Source organism: Lynx rufus, unplaced genomic scaffold (genome assembly GCF_022079265.1).
Source record: "Lynx rufus isolate CCGP_SWC_20201006 ecotype Redwood Valley unplaced genomic scaffold, mLynRuf1.p SCAF_12, whole genome shotgun sequence".
Classification (NCBI taxonomy): Eukaryota; Metazoa; Chordata; class Mammalia; order Carnivora; family Felidae; genus Lynx; species Lynx rufus.
Genome location: NW_025814826.1, coordinates 2,991,032 through 3,010,799, shown reverse-complemented (window position 1 = coordinate 3,010,799; position 19,768 = coordinate 2,991,032). Strand labels below are relative to the sequence as shown.

At 37.9% G+C, this 19,768-nt stretch overlaps 1 protein-coding gene across 2 annotated transcripts in view; it reads right to left on the bottom strand.

The window, feature by feature from the left end:
• The window catches only part of UBE2V2 (ubiquitin conjugating enzyme E2 V2), a 63,171-nt gene that overhangs the window by 19,761 nt on the left and 23,642 nt on the right, over positions 1 to 19,768 (bottom strand). The window contains exons 2-3 of one of the 2 annotated variants that reach the window (XM_047073914.1): positions 6,763 to 6,911; positions 2,088 to 2,213 (exon numbers count right to left, since the gene is read on the bottom strand). In XM_047073914.1, coding sequence (XP_046929870.1) covers positions 2,088 to 2,213; positions 6,763 to 6,911 — 275 coding nt within the window. The remainder of the gene's footprint in view (positions 1 to 2,087; positions 2,214 to 6,762; positions 6,912 to 19,768) is intronic. The other variant, XM_047073916.1, reaches the window with a different exon arrangement.

The following is a 19,768-nucleotide window of genomic DNA, read 5'->3' as shown; positions in this document are numbered from 1 at the left end:
GAAAGGCATGCAGGGCAGTGTGGACCCTGTGAGTCCCAATGAACCATGGCAAAAAGCATGCGCATTGTGGTTGAAGTCATTAAAGGATCTTAAAGCACAGAAGTAACATAACACAATTTGTATTTTAGAAAGATCCTTCTGGGATACATGCACCCCAATGTTTATAGCAGCACTATCAACAATACCCAAAGTATGGAAAGAGCCCAAATGTCCATCGATGGATGAATGAATAAAGAAGATGTGGTCTATATATACAATGGAGTATTACTCGGCAATCAAAAAGAAGGAAATCTTGCCATTTGCAACTATGAGGATAGAACTGGAGGGTATTATGCTAAGTGAAATTAGTCAGAGAAAGACAAAATCATATGACTTCACTCAGATGAGGACTTTAAGAGACAAAACAGATGAACATAAGGGAAGGGAAACAAAAATAATATAAAAACAGGGAGGGGGACAAAACAGATGAGATTCATAAATATGGAAACAAACTGAGGATTACTGGAGGGGTTGTGGGGGGGGGATGGGCTAAATGGGTAAGGGGCATTAAGGAATCATTGTTGCACTATATGCTAACTAATTTGGATGTAAATTTTTAAAAATAAAAAAGAAATTAAAAAAAAAGAAATTCCCTAAACAATATCCTTCTGTATGTTCAAAATGTTTTATAATCCTGCTTCTATCACATCTCTTAATATTATTTATCATAGAAATACTTAAGTATGCACACTGTAATTTCTAGAATAACCACTGAAAAAACAAAAATACAATGAAAAATTTTGAGAACCATTTCAAAAGCAGAAAAGAAGCAAAAACCACATGGAAAATGAGAAACCACAAAATAAAATGATTTATTAAACCTAAACATATCAATATTATATTAAATGTAAAGGGACTAAATAGTCCCAATAAATTACAAAGACTGACAGACTGACAGGAAGGACTCTCAGAACCCAGCTTTTAGGTGGCATGCATCAGGTAGGGAGATTTGTAAGTGACCAGCAGGTTCAGAGCTGAGACTTCCAATGACCTGTCCACCTTCTTCCTGTCAGGGTCATGCTTTCTTCTAGCACATCCAGCAGGGAAGCACTTGCCATTGTGGGGCCTAGCTGTGGGTCTGCATACTAGACTGAGTTGGGGGCTAGAGGGCTAGTTCTGTGTGTCCAGGGTTCAATTTGTTACCAGAGGGAATTACAAATGTGAAACAGATGAAATATGGAATAAATCCTACTGTGATGGAATAGTGTTGGTATAAACTCACAGTTTTTAATAGATGATAGGTAAGGCAGGTATATAAATAGATAAATAGGAAGGAAAGAGGGAGGGAGGCTAGGTATACACACATGATACATTGGGTAAGATAAAAAAAAAAAAAGACAGTATATAAAAGAATATTTTTAAGATGTTAATTACTACTAGTGAGGAAAAGGAATACAGGAATAGGATGAGAAGGAGCACACAAGAAGTTAAGGACATTGATAACATTCTATTTCCTAAGATGGATGATGTTCATTTTATTATTATTGTGTTATTACACTTCCTAACATGTATTTTGCATGTGAGTGTACTCTCAACATGGCATATCAAGAGCCTGGATTTAGAAGTCTTAACATGAGCCCTAACAACCTAATCATAATGGAAATTCAGCCTTCCCACTAACTTCCAGGTAGAGCATGTCATTTTGGTTTATTTGCTTTAAACACACAACAATGCTCAACCATGACTATTTGTTCTAATACAGACACACTTGTTCCTCAAAGCCTCCCCTTCATGAATATTCATTTTTTTAATCTCACCAAATGTACCTTAACCTTAAAGAAAAATAACAAAGAGAATGTTATCTTTTTACCAAATAAGGATTCAACTTAAATATGACTACTGAAGCAATTAATAAACCCTGAGAGAACTGTTGTCATCACATCTATCTAGGCTGGTACATAAAGGTTTTTTAAGGACAGATTGATTTATAAGAGAAAAACAAGACATATTTCTTTTAGACTTCCAACTAAACAAAGGTCTGTTTTATATTTTAACTTTCTTCTGACTATATATTATTTTATAAAAATAAAATGACTATTTTAACTTACCATTCCACTGGAATTATTAATTCCATTCATATTAATTTTGGTTACAAATCTAACTGATGGAGGAGCTTCTGGGTATTTAGGTCCACATTCTACTTTCAGGCTATATATTCTGTTTTCATAATTTGTCTGGAAGGCAAAAATAATAATATTCAACTGCTAATGAAGAGGAAAAGTACAATATTAATGTATTTGATATTACTTTATGATCAATAATTTATATTTTTGTACATTCACATTTATGTGATAAGCTAACCAGCTATAGATTTCACTTACCCAAACTGATCCACAACTTCCTTTCCCTTAAGTAACAGCTATTCCCAAGTGGAGGTCAGAGCTGGGATATTAAACTACTGTAATTTAAAATGTATGCAACAATCTTGTATATATATTACTAATTATTTCAACACTTTGAAAAGAAACACCTGTATAAAAGTCAACCAAGGTTAACCGCACACATCCATTAACACGCCCAGCAGTTTGGATGTGTACAGTAAGGACTAACATCACGGAGATCGCAAGGAAATCATCCAGTCTGTGGTACTCAATCTGGATAAACGGTAACCTATCTACAAGACTTACATTAACAAGTAAGAGTAATAGGGCCGCCTGGGTGGCTCAGTTGCTTAAGCGTCCAACTCTGGTTTTGGCTCAGGTCATGATCTCACAGTTTGTGGGTTTGAGGCCCAGGTCAGGCCCCATGCTGCCAGAGCAGAACCTGCTTGGAATTCTCTCTCTCTCTCCTTCTCTCTCTGCCCCTCCCTGCTCACTCTGTCTCTCTCAAAATAAAAAAAAATAAACATTAATAAATAAATAACAAAAATAATAGTAACAGCCCCCAACAAACTCTATATAATGTTAAATATACTCAACGTATATGGGAACAACCAGAACTCTCACACTTTACTGGGAGTAGAGGGTGGTATAACCATTTAGGAAACAAACTGGCATTTTCTTATAAAGATAAGTAAGTGTGTACCTACCTACCCTATGATGTAACAATTCCATTCCTAGACATTTTATCCAAAAAAATGGAAACAAGCATGTTCACAAAAGACTTTTAAAAGACTGTTCATAGCAGCTTTATTTCAAATAGCCACAAAGTAGATAAAATCCAAATACCATGAACACAGTGATAAATACATTATGGTACAAATCCATACAGTAAAATACTACTCAGTAACATAAATATTAAGAACCATAAATAAAAAGAACCGCTACCACTACTGTGTGGAACAACACAACTAAATCTCTGAGACATCGTGCTGAGTCGAAATAAGCAGACCAGTAAATACACACACTGCATGATTCCACTTACACGAAATTCTACCACATGCAAAACTGCTCCAGGCTGGGTGGGGGTGAGAAAGGGCACACGTGACTGAACTGTTCTATATCTAGACAGGAGCATAGGCAACAAGGTGTATTTGTGGAAACTCGTGGTGAGATTTGTGCATTTCATTGTATGTAAATTATACCCAACTTTTTAAAATTAAATTAAAAAACTCTAAACCAGCCTTTTAGAGTAAACATCATCTTAACTTTGGACCAAGGTCTAATTTTATCACTCCAATTAAAAAAAACAAGCAAAAAAAAAAAAAAACAGCCACATCTTTCTGTCATCCAATCAATAGCAAAATACAAAAAGGGGAAAAAAAGGAATATTTACAAAATATGTACCATAGTCAGGTACCTTCCTATTGTCTAATTATTAAGTCATTTAATTCTCCAAACTAAATGGGCAAAGCAGATCCATTTACACATAAGGAAAACTTGGAAAAGTTACTAAATCTCTAATGCTAAAAAAATATTGCTTCAGAAAATTTAAAACACAAACATATATGGAAAAACAAAATTGCTGATTATATAAACCCAAAGTACTAGAATAACATTAAAAAATCAGGGATGTTAATAATGCATTAAAAAAATTAAAAACCCCTAACCAAGTAACAGTATGGTAAGGCAAAATTTTCCCATTATGCTGGTTAGATGTGGATACCTGAAGCTGGGGACAAACTGCTCTAAATATGGCACCTCCTAAAGAGAAAACAACTAAGAGGAGACAGTAACTCCTGCAGGTTTTATTACAAGGCAACTGAATGAGTGCACAAGTACTCACCCTCACTGGGTCTCAGTAAAGGAGGAAGTCGGGAGATGGTGACAGAAGGCAGAAAAATCATTGGCTGGCCGGAAAGATGCTGTGCCTTTGTAAGGTGCTCCCCTCTTGCCCCTTCCTGGCTTCCAAAGGAAGTAAGAGGCTCCAACACCACTACCCTGAGAAAGGGGAAGGCCCAGGGTGTCTGGGTGGCTCAGTTGGTTAAGTGCCTGACTTCAGCTCAGGTCATGATCTTGAGGTTTGTAAGTCTGAGCCTTGCATGGGGCTCTGTGCTGAGAGCCCAGAGCAGGGAGCCTGCTTTGGATTCTGTGTTTCCCTCTCTCTCTGTACCTCCCCTGCTTGTAATGTCTGTCTGTCTGTCTGTCTGTCTGTCTCTCTCTCTCTCTCTCAAAAACAAATAAAAGTCCAAAAAATTAAAAAAAAAAAAAAAAAGAAAGAAAAGGAAGGAAGGAAGGAAGGAAGGAAGGAAGGAAGGAAGGAAGGAAGGAAGGAAGAGAGGGAAGGCGGGAGGGAGGGAGGGGAAGGCCCAGTGACCAGCCGTCCAGCATGTCCAGTGGCCCAATGGCAGCATTGTGTCTACACAGTTCTTTTGAGCAAACCAAACGCACCCCCGCAAGCTAGAGCAGGCTTCACTATGCACTGGACACAGCCTGGACACAGAGAGGCTTCCTGCAATTCAGTGACACCAGGAAAGGCAGCTAGTCTGCATGTGAGATCAACTGGGAGCTGCTCTTCCATATTCGGGAACTATGCTCCAGGCCGGTCCACAAAATCACTGAGGAAACTCACACACAAGCTCTAAAACATTCCTAAAGTTGAAAGTCCATTGGAGGTAGTGGCTGGAGAAAAACTAAATCTAAATAATTTCAAACTTATACTCTAGTATAAATAAATATACTAGATATCTAGTAAATAAATATACTAAATACAGTAAGTATCTAGTATATATAAATATAAATTTATACTCTAGCATACTCAAGTTCAGACTGTCAAATCTTCAAACTATTCATTAAGAATGTTGTTCATAAATTAGGGGGCGCCTGGGTGGCTCAGTTGGTTAAGATCTAACTCTTGGTTTTGTCTCAGGTCATGATCTCACAGTTTCAAGCCCAATGTCGGGCTCCATGCTGGCAGCACAGAGCCTGCTTAGGATTCTCTCTCTCCCTCCTCCCTCACTCCCTCCCCCACTCACACTCTGTCTTTCCCAAAGTAAATACATAAAAACTTAATTAAAAAAAAAAAAGTTCATAAACTAAAGTCCTTTCTTTTTTAACCAAACAGACCATGTTAATAATGTTCACAAGCAGTGAAAATCAAGGTTCTCATTACAAATACCAAGTTATAAAAAAACACATCAAGAATCTTAACCATCAAATTACATTTCCTTCCTCAAATATCTTACGGGAAAACCAAAGCAGAAGAAGGAAATAGGAGTTTGTCAGGTTAGTAGTGTGCTCAAATTCTGCAAAGAAATACCAGAAAGTATAAAACATATGGTGATTCACTCTCTAAAGTTAACACTGCTGATTACTTGATCCATTTTTCTTTTGTAAAAATCAAGACGCAATCTAAACTCCACCCAAAAGCAAAACAATTGAAATGCTCTCATCAGGTAGCCAATAGTATATAAAACCAAAGACTAAAAAAGAAAACCTTCAAACCGGTGCTCTTTGCAGAAGTCAAAAACATTATGGAATACAGATTTCAAAGACTCACTGCCAGGAGTGCAGTAAATGGGATCTTTGAGTAAGGAATGCAACGTGGAAAAATATTTCCCAGTCTGGAAAAGATTTTGAGTAAAAATAAAACTTCTTAGGCTTGCGAAAGACTTAAATAAAATGAAACACAATGGGTCTGTTGCCAACAATGCTAGAAAATATACAAAAATCATAGACTTTTCTCTGTATTTTATAAATGAAAGAATTGAGGCCTATAGTATATACAAGACAAGTCACATGTCAAGAGGGCAAACAGCAGTGTGCATTCAATACAAACCAATTTAGAAACCCTTGGTTACACCTTGGTTACACACATAGCGAGCGGGTTAGTAACAGGTTATGTCAAAAGATACTGTTTGCTCTTCCCAAGTAACCCCTCCATTTCCTCACCTTTTCTCCTCTCTATCTGGAATGTTCTCCATCCCCATCACCACCTTCTGAAATCCTACCAGTCAGTCCTTTAAGGCTCATTCCAAAGGCAACTTCCTCCACTGTTCAGCCTTCCTCAATTATTCCAGCTAGAAGAAACATATTCTAAAGTCCCGTAGTGAACTTTCTCTGCCATATTTAGAATCTGTCATTTGTAATTATTTTTTCTTCTCTACGCAACTGCAAACACCTTGACGGCAATGACCGTATCAATATTTTCCCCCCAGTCCTCCACAAAATCAAGCATTATACCCTACACACAGGAAGCATCTCGATAAATGTATACAAAATGGATTAAAAGGGAGGAATTGTTTCAGTTAAAAGTGATAATTACTTTAATATCAATATTAAATAAAATGCTTACTCTGAAATGACAATAATATTAATAGAAAAAAATATAATTTATAGCACTGACCCTTGGTGGCCCAATTATCATGCCTGTCCACCTTGTAAGTGTCATATCTTCATCATCTTCAAGGCCCCAGCTAACCGTACCATCGCCTACTCCTTTTTGTCCTTCTTCAAGTTCTTCCAACAAGCGAAAATTACGAGGAACTTTAACTCCTATACAAAAGAACGTAAATGTAAAAAGCCCATAATTACAAGAGTTGCATATATTCAAATTGAGCTTTTTCCAGTTTAAACTTTACAAATTATTTCCCAAAATGTCAAATTCCCTTTAAGCATTCTCCCCCAGAAAATGCTCAATCTAAAACCACTCAAAATGAAAACCCTGAAGAAAACACCGTAACCAATATTAGCTGCAGCATAGAACATGTAGATAAATTCCTAACAAATCAATGTTATCCTGGCATAAATCAGTCACAAGGAAATCATTATAAAATGAATATTTTCCATAACTGAGATTTCTGTTCCAAGCCTAGAACACTTCATCAAGTAAATAGGCAGGGCCAGAAAGTTCAAATTCATTAACATGTCCTCTCTAATGCTTTTTAAAGAACAGAATTATGTTCCATCTTTAAAAAAGCACTAGAGGGCACAATTTTTTTCAAGAATGCTGAAGCAGCCCCATCCATGGCCCCCAGTCAGTCTCCTTTCTTGTCCTCATCCCTAACTAGAGGGTCTTACCTCTCCCCATGTCAGCAAGGGGCGTCATCATCCCTTGGGGAGCTCCTTGATTTGAGAATAACTCTCCTTATGGATACAGCAGTTTCCTAGGACCCGCCCTTCACCTCTGGGCCCAACCCAGCAAATTATGCACGATCCACTAGCCCTTCTCATACCTCCCCCTCTTTAGACTTCATCACCCCTACTTTATTTCTAAAATCTTAACACAGAAGTTTGCCTCTCTGCCCAGAACCTAGCATTTCACAGTTCTCACTCCTTCGCCCTCAACAGACCTGGTCTTTGCCACCATTGTGACTTCCAACCCCTGGAATCCAACCATGATTCTTCCAACTGACCACAACCTTTCTTACAATTACTGGTCTCACGTCTCCAAAGAACGGACCTTGTGGTCTTTCATGTTCTCAAAAGCATCTAGATTGAAACATCCCCCAGCCCCACCACACAAGTCTTGAAAAAATTAGGTAAATGCCCTCAGAAGCCTCTCTTTGGCTCTAGAGCTTGTGCACATGTGGCCGTGCACTCTCTCTCTCATGCATGCACACACACGATTATGATTTTTGGGGGGGGGGGGGGGGGTGGGATGACATCTCTTCTAAAGTGGCCATCATTTTGTATAACTTCTCTCTTGGTGAAACCAAAACATCTTTCACTTACTAATTGACAGTAACCCTTCTGGACATGTAACGAAAAAGCAATAAAAATACTGTAAATTAAAAGAACACTAGCCATTTTGTGCTTCATGAAAAAATGCTTGAAAATCTTGGGACACAGAAATACAGAGCTTTTACAAATCACAAAAAAAAAAAAAAACACAAAAATAGCCATTATTACAACTACTATGATTATTAAAACCATTTGTTGAGCATATATTGTGTTCTATTTTAAATAAATCATCCCCTTTAATCCTAAAAGCACCCATTTTACAGTTGTGGAAACTGGGCTATGAAGAAGTTACGTCACACAGCTGTACGAGGCAGACCCAGTACTGAAGTCCAGTTTTCTAGACCAAAGTCACTTTTACATCAAGTCACACAGCAGTACAAACTACACAAGTGGTATATCCTGTCACAGATCTAGAAATCAGACTGCCCAGGTCCAGATCTGCTAACCACTTAACATGTGACTCCCAGCCCTGCTTTCTCACCCATAAAACTGAGGTAACAATAGTTCCTACCTCACAGAATCACTGTGAAAATTAAACAAGGTAATCCACCTTAAACACAATAAATGTTGACTATGATGACCATTTTAGTGTTTGTATTAGATGGAATTACATAAAACTTCCATTAGCCTCCATCTATGCTACGTGAGAATAAAAGCTCTTTTATTCTTTAAAAGAATAATAGTCTATATATGAGAATATATTCTATGTATTAGAATATACTTTCTGAAATGATATATATACTCTATAAAAGCTCTAAAAACTGTAGGGTGGCCCCTAGAAATTTTACCCTAAGCTGTTAGTTTCTATTCACCTAACATCGGGACAGCTGCTATTTTCCTGTAGCTTATACAGTCATGACCTCCACAATGCATTGCTACTGAATTCCTTTTTAAAATAACCTTAAATCAGCTTGATTATCCTTACCATTTAAAGCCATTCCCCAAGAATTATTCTAAAAAAATTTGTTTTTGATGTTTTTATTTATTTTTGACACAGAGAGAGACAGAGCATGAGCAGGGGAGGGGCAGAGAGAGAGGGAGACACAGAATCTGAAGCAGGCTCCAGGATCCTAACTGTCAGCACAGAGCCCGACACGGTGCTCGAACTCAGGAACCGCAAGATCATGACCTGAGCTGAAGTCGGACATTTAACCGAACTGAGCCACCCACACGCCCCTCCCCAAGAATTATTCTAAATTTGCATTGAATTCTGTTGCTGATTTATAAACAATTCAATCAAGTGACCTTTATGAGCATCCAAAACTACAAAGGGAACTAGAAAATTAAGGTTTCTTCTTATATAAGTGCCGTAAAAGTGATAAAGATAGTTACTACGAAACTTTTCACCATTTCTTTATATTGCATTTTGGGAAAATAATTGTAAGATTAATAGATAATTACTGATAGTACTAACATTTAAAAAATTACAGCAGCTAAGACGATTTTGCTTTTAAAGTATAAGACAAAAAAATACAAGATTAACACTGAGTCGTATTTTCAAATTCAGGGTTAGAGTACTCTGGTTTTATTTCAACCAACCACTAATATCTGTGAGGAAATAAAAGCCACAAGGTGGGGATGTTACTCCATGAAAATTGAAGTATTTACGTAGACTGCCCTCTGGATCTCTTGCCATATAGGAGCCTTTTTCTATAGTTCTACTTGTCTTTTTCCTGTATGTCTGTGTGTGTTATTAAGTTTAAACTATCTTGTTCTGTTAGTCCTGAATCTTCATTAAAAGAAAAAAAAAAAAGTCACCCATAAATCCACGCTTCCTAGCTGAAGCTTTTAAAATGATGTCAATTTTTGGTCCAGAAGAATACCAAAGATCATCCAGTCCAAAACCTAATACTTTAGAGGAAATAAAATTATCACCAGTAAAAGTGGAGTGATAATCCTAAAGTCACTTAACTATTAATTGACAAACCAAGTCAAAAACCTCTAGGCTTCTCCACTAATCTAGTTTCTTCTTTAGTACATTACAATGAACCTATACTCCTGGGAAATAAGACCAAAAATAATGACATTCATAACCAAAACTCTGAATGCAAACAAATGCATTCTAGAAAAATGCTTCCAGTTTTAAATGTGAAAGATATCAAATTGCACATCACTTGCCTTTAATTCCCATGATACCAAAAATAAAGGCATAAAGACTGCCAAATAAAGCCCAGAATGAATCTTGTCATGCAATGTTTATTAAGAAAAAAGATTTCCCAACTTTAACTCATACATTTTGACCTTTTTCAAGTTACAAGGAAAAAAAGGCTAAGAACTTGAATAGTAATAAATCTATCCAACCAGCCATACAAACATGAGAAACAACAGCAAAGCAAATTTACTATCAGTTTGCAATTAATCATCTAAATTAAGTAAGTTCTACCACAAAAAAAAGACAAGAGGTGGTATAGTTTTAGAGAGGGCAGTATAAATTCCAGTTCTACCTGATGGTGAACATTCTAAGATGTACAAAAGCCCCTAAAATTCAAAAAATAATTATTGTTACCATTTTAGTGTATTTCTCTTCAGATTATTTTCCATACAAAATATATGGCTTCCATGCTTTTTTCCCCAAAATGAGTTCATGCCTCAAAGTTTTGTAACTTCCTTTTCCCCCTACCTACGAACTTATTTCTGTGGCAAACATAATCAGGTGCCATCTTAAAATGCCCCAATGAATAATATTAGTCTTGCTTGGGGGGCAGGAATAGGAAGACTTGACTAGGGGAATCATCACCTACTCAAAACTTAAAGGAGGGGTGCCTGGGTGGCTCAGTCGGTTGGGCATCCGACTTTGGCTCAGGTCATGGTCTCACCGTCCATGGGTTTAAGCCCTACATCAGGCTCTGTGCTGAAAGCTCGGAGCCCGTTGCATGCTTTAGATTCTGTCTCCCTCTCTCTCTGCCCCTCCCCCACTCAAGCTCTCTGTCTCTCTCAAAAATAAACATTACAAAAAATTTTTTTTAATTAAAGGAAAATATCTGTAGAAATGGAATAAACGTTTTGTTTTATGTGCTTTTCAACCCTCCTCTAGCTGATCCTCACAAACACCCAGGTCCCAGGTTGGCTATGGGTCCCTTCCCCTCACCCCACTACCCAGAGGGTCTACAAGGTTAAGGAAGAGAGTGTATGGGGCATGTGTGCTGCGGGATGTGGCCAAGGCTGCTTACGTGTCCCCTGCAGAGTACTTGGGCATGGATTTCAACAAACATGAGTGGACACACTGTTAAGATGGAATTCATGAAAAGCCCCACCTTTGATTTTAGTTCTCTGATTCTGCCCCACCCTGGGAGTTCTGAGTTCTCAACCCCCAACAAGCTGACTTGATTAAAAATAACATATTTACTGAGCACCTCCCATGAGACAAACATTTGCTAAAAGCTTTACAGGCAGAAGTCCTTCATTAAATCACCTCGTAAGCTAATATAATATCACCATTTCACTAGATAAGAAAATTAAGGCTTAAATTATTACGCTGAACCTTATAAAATCAAAGTACAGTTATTCAGGCATCTTTTTAACCAAAAGAAAGAGAAATCTCATAAAATTCAATCTAATTACATGGCGAGTAAGTCAGGGTTGAAGCTCTTAGCCAGTATTCTCCACTGCCTACTCATGGAACCTACCAGTCCCGAATGGAGCTCCTTTCCCTACCTCCTGCTAATTTGTCCCCAATCCATGCAAATCTAATAGGGATGAGGGACACATCTTGACCAAGTATGTAAGCAACTCTGATCAAATACATACTGTTCTGAACTCCATTAAAAGGACTCTTCCCAGGGGTGCCGGGTATCTCAACCGGGTAAGCACCCAATCCTTGATTTGGGCTCAGGTATTGATCTCATGGTTCGTGAGATTGAGCCCCACTTCCAGTTCTGCGCTGACAGCACGGGGCCTGCCTAGGATTCTCTCCCTCTCTCTCTGCCCCTCCTCCGCTCACGCAGGGCTGGGGCTCCTGCTCGCTCCTTCTCTCTCTCTCTCTCAAAATAAATACACATTACGGAAAAAAAAATCTCTCTGTATGTCACATACTAGGCATGCTCAAAGCAAAATACTCCTATCCAGGGAAATAACACAGCACTTTATATTTTTCAAATTACTTTCTCATACTGCCACCTATCTGAATATAAAAAAAGTCTTTTTGAGGTACGATGGGCAGCTATACCCACATTTTACAAAGACCAAAGACATGAAGTAACTTATTCAAGACCACTGCAAGCTAGTAGCTTACTCAAAACGAAAATTCAGCTTTCCCAACACAGGTAAAAACTGTCACCGTACACTGCATCTCAAAAGCCATAAAACTTTCTTCATTTTTATTCTTTTAAAGTGAGCCCAATGTGGGGCTTGAACTCACGACCCCGAGATCAAGAGTCACATGCTCTACCAACTGAGCCACCAGGCACCCCAGAATCCAGAAAACAAAAAACAAAGCAAGGGGTGCCTGGGTTGAGGGCATCAGTCAGTTGAATGTCTGACTCTTGGTTTTGGCTCGGGTCATGATCCCAGGGGGTCGTGGGATCAAGCCCTGCATCCACCTCAGCACTGAGTGTGGAGATCCCCTCTCTCCTTCTTCCCCTCTCCCTACTTGTGCTCTCTCTCCCTTTCTAAAATTAAAAAAAAAAAAAAAAAATTAAAATTAAAGCCCCATGGATTAAAAAAAAATGTAGGGAGATTACAGAATATGTACAACTTAAAATAAAATACATATTTTCCAAACACGACTCGTTGTTGAAATTTGCCATAAGCAAAAATACTGTAAAGGAAGTATTAAAATTTAAGTCCAAGAAATTTATGGTTTTGCAGTGCTTAAAATCATATATTAATAAAAACATTTATAAAAGCTCTCTGAATAATACTTCACAATTTTCCAGAAATTTAAGAGTCAGATATTTGTTGAGTTTTAACATGATTATCTATCTTAATGGGACAAAAAATTATGAAAACACCATGTAGAGAAACACACATAAAACAGCAAAGTATCAGGAGACCTATATTCTGTCATCCATTCACTACTGTATTAATTCATGCCTTCACTCAATAATCATCTGACTGCTACCAGATGCAGTTACTATAACAGACGCTTGAAACCAGGAGACTAAAAGCTTAGTTTGCTCTCAAGAAGTTTACGAACTAGGACAGGAAGATGATTAAAGAGACAGCACAATACAATGTGAAAAATCCTCTGGAAGCATCTAGAAAGGACAACTTACCCCAAAAGAAGGGACAAGGAAAGTCTCCTAAAAGAAGAAACTCACCAGATGCACCATAAAGAACAGAAACCATCCAGGGTGAAGAATGGGTGAAAATACGTAAGACGTCAGTGGAGAAAAATTACAAAATATAAGTAAAGAACATCAAAAACCTGAATAAATAAAGCAATCAGCCTACATGACAAACTTATTGCAAAGGTTAAGTACTCAAATTAATCTAGAGATTCTTTCCATGTAAACTGAAATTCAAATAGCATTGTTCCTGGAACTTGACAAACAGTCCTAATATTCTTCTGGCAAGAGTTTGGAGAAAATTTTTAAAGAAAAAGAAAACAGAAGGAATAATTTCCCTAGATATTAAGATTTTCTCATCAGCCAAAGAAACTAACATAATGTGAAATTAGACTAACAGACTAATGGGGAGGAGCCCCAAAACAGATACATGCACATATGAACAGGATATATATACTCTGAAAACTACAGAAGACTTATGAGAGAAATTGAAGAGGGCACAAAACAGTGGAAAAGCATTCCAGGCTCATGGGCTGAAAAAATGAACACTGTTAAAATGCCTATACTACCCAAAGCAATCTACACATTTAATGCAATCTCTATCAAAGTAACACCAGCATTTTTCACAGAACTAGAACAATCCTAAAATTTGTATGAAACCACAAAAGACCCCAAATAGCCAAAGCAATCCTGAAAAAGCAAAACAAAGCTGGAAGCATCACAATTCCAAATTCCAAGCTGTATTACAAAGCTGTAGTCATCAAGATAGTATGGTACTGTCACAAAAACAGACACATAGATCAATGGAACAGAACAGAAAACCCAGAAATGGACCCACAACTATATGGTCGACTCATCTTTGACAAAGCAGGAAAGGACATCCAATGGAAAAAAGACCATCTCTTCAACAAATGGTGTTGGGAAAACTGTACAGCAACATGCAGAAAAATGAACCTGGACCACTTTCTTACACCATACACAAAAATAAATTCAAAATGGATGAAGGAACTAAACGTGAAACAGGAAACCATCAAAATTCTACAGAAGAACACAGGCGGCAACCTCTTTGACCTCAGTTGCAGCAACTTCTTACTAGACACATCATCAAAGGCAAGGGAAACAAAAGCAAAACTGAACTATTGGGACTTCAGGATAAAAAGCTTCTGCACAGCAAAGGTAACAATCAACAAAACTAAAAGGCAGCCTATGGAATGGGAGATACTTGCGAATGGCATATCTCATAAAGGGTTAGTATCCAAAATCTATAAAAAACTTATGAAACTCAACACCCAAAAAACCCAGTTAAGAAATGGGCAGAGATGAATAGACATTTTTCCAAAGAAGACAACCAGATGGCAACAGACACATGAAAACATGCTCAACATCATTCATCCTCAGGGAAATATAAATCAATACCAAGATGAGATACCACCCCCTGCCTGTCAGAATGGCTAAAATCAACAACAAAGGAAACAACAGATGTTAGTGAGGATGCGGAGAAAGGGGAACCCTCTTCCACTGTTGGTGGGAATGCAAAGTGGTGCAGCCACTCTGGAAAACAGTATGGATGTTCCTCAAAAAGTCAAAAATAGAACTACCCTACAACCCAGCAATGGCACTACTAGGTATTTACCCAAAAGATACAAAAAAGCAGATTCAGAGAGGTACTGCACCCCTGTGTTTATAGCAGCACTATCGACAATAGCCAAACTATGGAAAGAGCCCAAAACTCCAACGACTGATGAATGGATAAAGAAAATGTGGTATAAATATATGCAAGGGAATATTACTCTGCTATCAAAAAAAGTGACATCTTGCCATTTGCAATGATGTGGATGGAGCTAGAATGTATCATGCTAAGGGAAATAAGTCAGTCAGAGAAAGGGAAATATATGATTTCACTCATGTGGAATCTAAGAAACAAAACAGATGAACAGAAAGGTTAGAAGGAAAGAGGGGGCAGGAAACAAGGGTGGTGGCGGGGGGTGGGGGGAGCAGGAAACAAGGCTCTGAGCTGTCAGCAGAGCCCGATGCCCACAGTCTGTTCGCTATCATTAAGAATCTCTTAGTGGCTCAGTCAGTTAAGGATCCAACTTTGGCTCAGGTCATAAAAGATTCTTAATGATAGAGAACAAATTGTGGATTGATTGGGTAGATGGGTGATGGGTGTTAAGGAGGGTACTTGTGATGAGCATGGGGTGTTGTATGTAGTGATGAATCACTGAATTCTACTCCTGAAACCAATATACTGCACTGTATATTAACTAAATAAGAATTTAAATAAAAATTTGAAAAAAATAAAAAAACAAAATTATTATTAAACCTAATATCAATAACCAGTTCCTTGAACAAGCAGTAAATGGCCACACACATATTTATGACAATAAATGAATTATACATATTTAGACATGAAATACAAATGATAAAACAAGCAAAAAAACTAATAAGAAAATTTGTAAAAAAAAAAATGCACACTGAAAAATGATGAAATTATACACTCCTCAAAATTTAACTTAAAACATGCTAAACACAATGCTGGTAGAATTATGGGAAATTTTCATTTATACATAATTACACATTCCTGGAAATCAATTCCATATTGCTCAAGAGGTAATCTGATAAAATATAACAAGAATTTTTTATTCATATGTTCTGACTTCAAATTCCACTTTGTGAAATTCACCCTCAAGGAGTGTGGACTGCCTCCAAACAGCTATGAACAATTTTTCTCCCTCCAGGCACAGCCCCCTACCCCATCAAGGGATAGAGACTATCTCCCATCCCCTTGAATCTGGTATGGCCTTGCCACTTATTTTGACAGAATATGGTAGAAGCGATGCTGGTGCAGTTGTGGGAGGCCTGGTAGCTTCTGTTTAGCTCTCTTGGGAGCCAACCACCAATTACGACACTACTAGGATATGAAGAAGTCAAGGCCAGAGAATGGCCACTCCTAATTGAATCAAGGCACCTGGGCAACAGGCCCAGCCCATCATCATGTGAGACCAGCAGAACCACCTCGTCGATGAGAAATCATGAGAAAGAACGAATCACTGTTTGAAGCCACTAAGTTTTGAAGTGATTTGCTGTTTAAGGACAAAGATGAGAAGGGCAGGTGGAAAAGTAGTTTAGAAGTGCAAAAACTCAAATTGGCATATATTCAGGTAACTACATCATACATTTAAAATATTATATAAAATCATTTTCAAATTCATGAATTATATCCCACAGCGAACATCATCTTTAATGGGGAAAAACTGAGAGCTTTCCCCGAGGTCAGGAACAAGACAAGGATGCCCACTCTCACCACTGTTATTTAACATAGTACTGGAAGTCCTAACCACAGCATTCAAACAACAAAAAGAAATGAAAGGCAACCAAATTGGAAAGGAAGAAATAAAACTTTCATTATTTGCAGATGACATGATACTCTATCGAGACAACCCGGAAGACTGCACCAAAAAACTGCTAGAACCAATACATGAATTTAGTAATGTCACAAGAAACAAAATCAACGTCCAAATCTGTTGCATTTCTATACACCAATAATGAAGCGGCAGAAACAGAAATCAAGAAAACAATCCCATTTACAACTGAACCAAAAATAAGATACCTAAGAATAAACCTAACCACAGAGGTGAAAGACCCGTACTCTGAAAACTATAAAACACTGATGAAAGAAATTGAAGATGGCACAAAGAAACAGAAAGACATCCCATGCTCATGGATTGGAAGAACAAACACTGTTAAAATGTCCATACTACCCAAAGCAGTCTACGTGCAATCGCTATCAAAATACCAACAGCATTTTTCATGGAATTAGAACAAACAATTCTGAAATGTGTATGGAACCACAAAAGACCCTGAATAGCCAAAGCAATCTTGAAAAAGAGAAACAAAACTGGAGGAATCACAATTTCAGTTTTCAAGTTATATTACAAAACTATAGTAATCAAAAACAGTATGGTACTGGCACAAAAATAGACATAGATTAATCCAACAAAATTAGAAAAACAGAAATAAACCCACAACTCTATGGTCATTTCATCTTTGACAAAGCAGGAAAGAATATCCAATGAAAAAAAGTCCCTTCCAGAAATAGTGCTGGGAAAACTAGACAGCAACGTGCATAAGCAAGATATTAGACCGCTTTCTTACACCATACACAAAAATAATTTCAAAACAGATTCAAGACCTAAATGTGACACCTGAACCCATAAAAATCCTAAAAGAGAACACAGGTAGTAACTTCTTTGACATCGGCTGTAGCAACTTTTTTCTAGATATGTCTCCTCAGGCAAGGGAAATAAAAGCAAAAACTATTGGGACAACATCAAAATAAAAACCTTCTACGCATAAAGGAAACAATCAACAAAATTAAAGGCAACCTATGGAATAGGAGAAAATATGTGCAAATGGCGTAACCAATGTTAGGACCCAAAATATACAAAATAACTTACAAAACTCAACACCCAAAAAACACAGTAAAACCTTGGAATGCGAGTAACTTGTTCTGCAAAGTGTTTTGCAAGACCAGAAAACATTTCTAATAAATTTTATTTGATAAATGAGCAATGTCTTGCAATGCAAGTAGTACACGACACTGAACGTCACATAATCAATCACAATTGAGCCAATGGTTCTTGAAATTTGCTTTGATATATGAAGACTTTGGATTACAAGCATCTTTCCAGAAGGAATTATGCTTGTAAACCAAGACTTTTCTGTAATCCAATTTAAAAATGGACAGAAGGGGCGCCTGGGTGGCGCAGTCGGTTAGGCGTCCGACTTCAGCCAGGTCACGATCTCGCGGTCCGTGAGTTCGAGCCCCGCGTCGGGCTCTGGGCTGATGGCTCAGAGCCTGGAGCCTGTTTCCGATTCTGTGTCTCCCTCTCTCTCTGCCCCTCCCCCGTTCATGCTCTGTCTCTCTCTGTCCCAAAAATAAATAAACGTTGGAAAAAAAAATTAAAAAAAAAAAAAAAAAATGGACAGAAGAGGGTGCCTGAATGGCTCAGTCAGTTAAGCTTACGACTCTTGATTTTGGCTCAGATCGTGATCCTGCGGTTGGTGGGACGGAGCCCAAGTCGGGCTCCGCACTGACAGTGCAGAGCCTGCTTGAGATTCTCTCTCTGCCCTTCCCCCACACTCTCTCTCAAAATAAATAAACTTAGACAAAAATGGATAGAAGACATGAAGAGATATTTCTCCAAAGAAAACATACAGATGGGCAACAGATACATGAAAAGATGCTCAAAAATCACTTACCATCAGGAAAATACAAATCAGAAGTACAATTAGGTATCACCTCACACCTGTCAGAATGGCCAAAATTGGCAACAAAAGAAACAGGTGTTGATAAGGATATGGTGAAAAACTCTCTTGCACTGCTGGTGGGAATACAGACTGCTGCAGCCACTCTGGAAAACAGTACAGATGTTCCTCTAAAAGTTAAAAATAGAACTACGCTATGATCAGCAATTACACTACTGGGTATTTACCCAAAGAATACAAAAACACTAATTCGAAGGGATACACGCACCCCTATGTTTATGGCATCATTATTTACAACAGCTGCAATACGGAAGTAGCCCAAGTATCCATCGATTGATAAATGGATAAAGAAAATGTAAAAGAGAGACAGAGAGAGGTAATGTGATATTATCCAGCCATAAAAAAGAAGTCTTGCCATTTGCAAAACCGTGGAGCCAGAGAGCATTATGCTAAGCAAAACAAGTCAAAGAAAGACAAATAACATATGATTTCACTTATTATGTGGAATTAAGAGGCAAACAAGCAGGGGAGCCTGGGTAGCTCAGTCGGTTAAGCCTCCGGCTTTGGCTCAGGTCATGATCTCATGGTTTGTGGGTCTGAGCCCCGAGTCAGGCTCTGTGCTGGCAGCTCAGAGCCTAGAGCCTGCTTCAGAGTCTGTGTCTCCCTCTCTCTCTCTCTCTCTGCCCCTCCCCCCTTTCTCTCTCTCTCTCAAAAATAAATATTTTTTTTAAAAAACAAGAAACAAACAAGCAAATGGGAAGTCAAAGGAGAGAGAAACCAAGACACAAGAGAATCACGTTCTCTTAACTATAGAGAACAAACCGATGGTTACCAGATGGGAGGTGGGTGTGGGATGGGTGAAATAAGTGATGGGGATTAAGGAGTGCACTTGTCGTGATGAGCACCAAGTGACATTCGGAATTGTTGAATCACTACATTGTACACCTGAAGCTAATACAACACCGTATGTTTACTAACTGGAATTAAAACAAAAACTTAAAAAAAATAAAGTACGTGAATTATATTAACTGTATAAACGAAAAAACAAATCTAGTAACACATACACATTGCTAATATTTAACAGAAACTTTCATATGTTCATCAATATGGACCCAAAGATAGGCTACAACTGGGGCTTTAAATTCACTAGGCCTTTTTAGCTTACAATGTTATTAA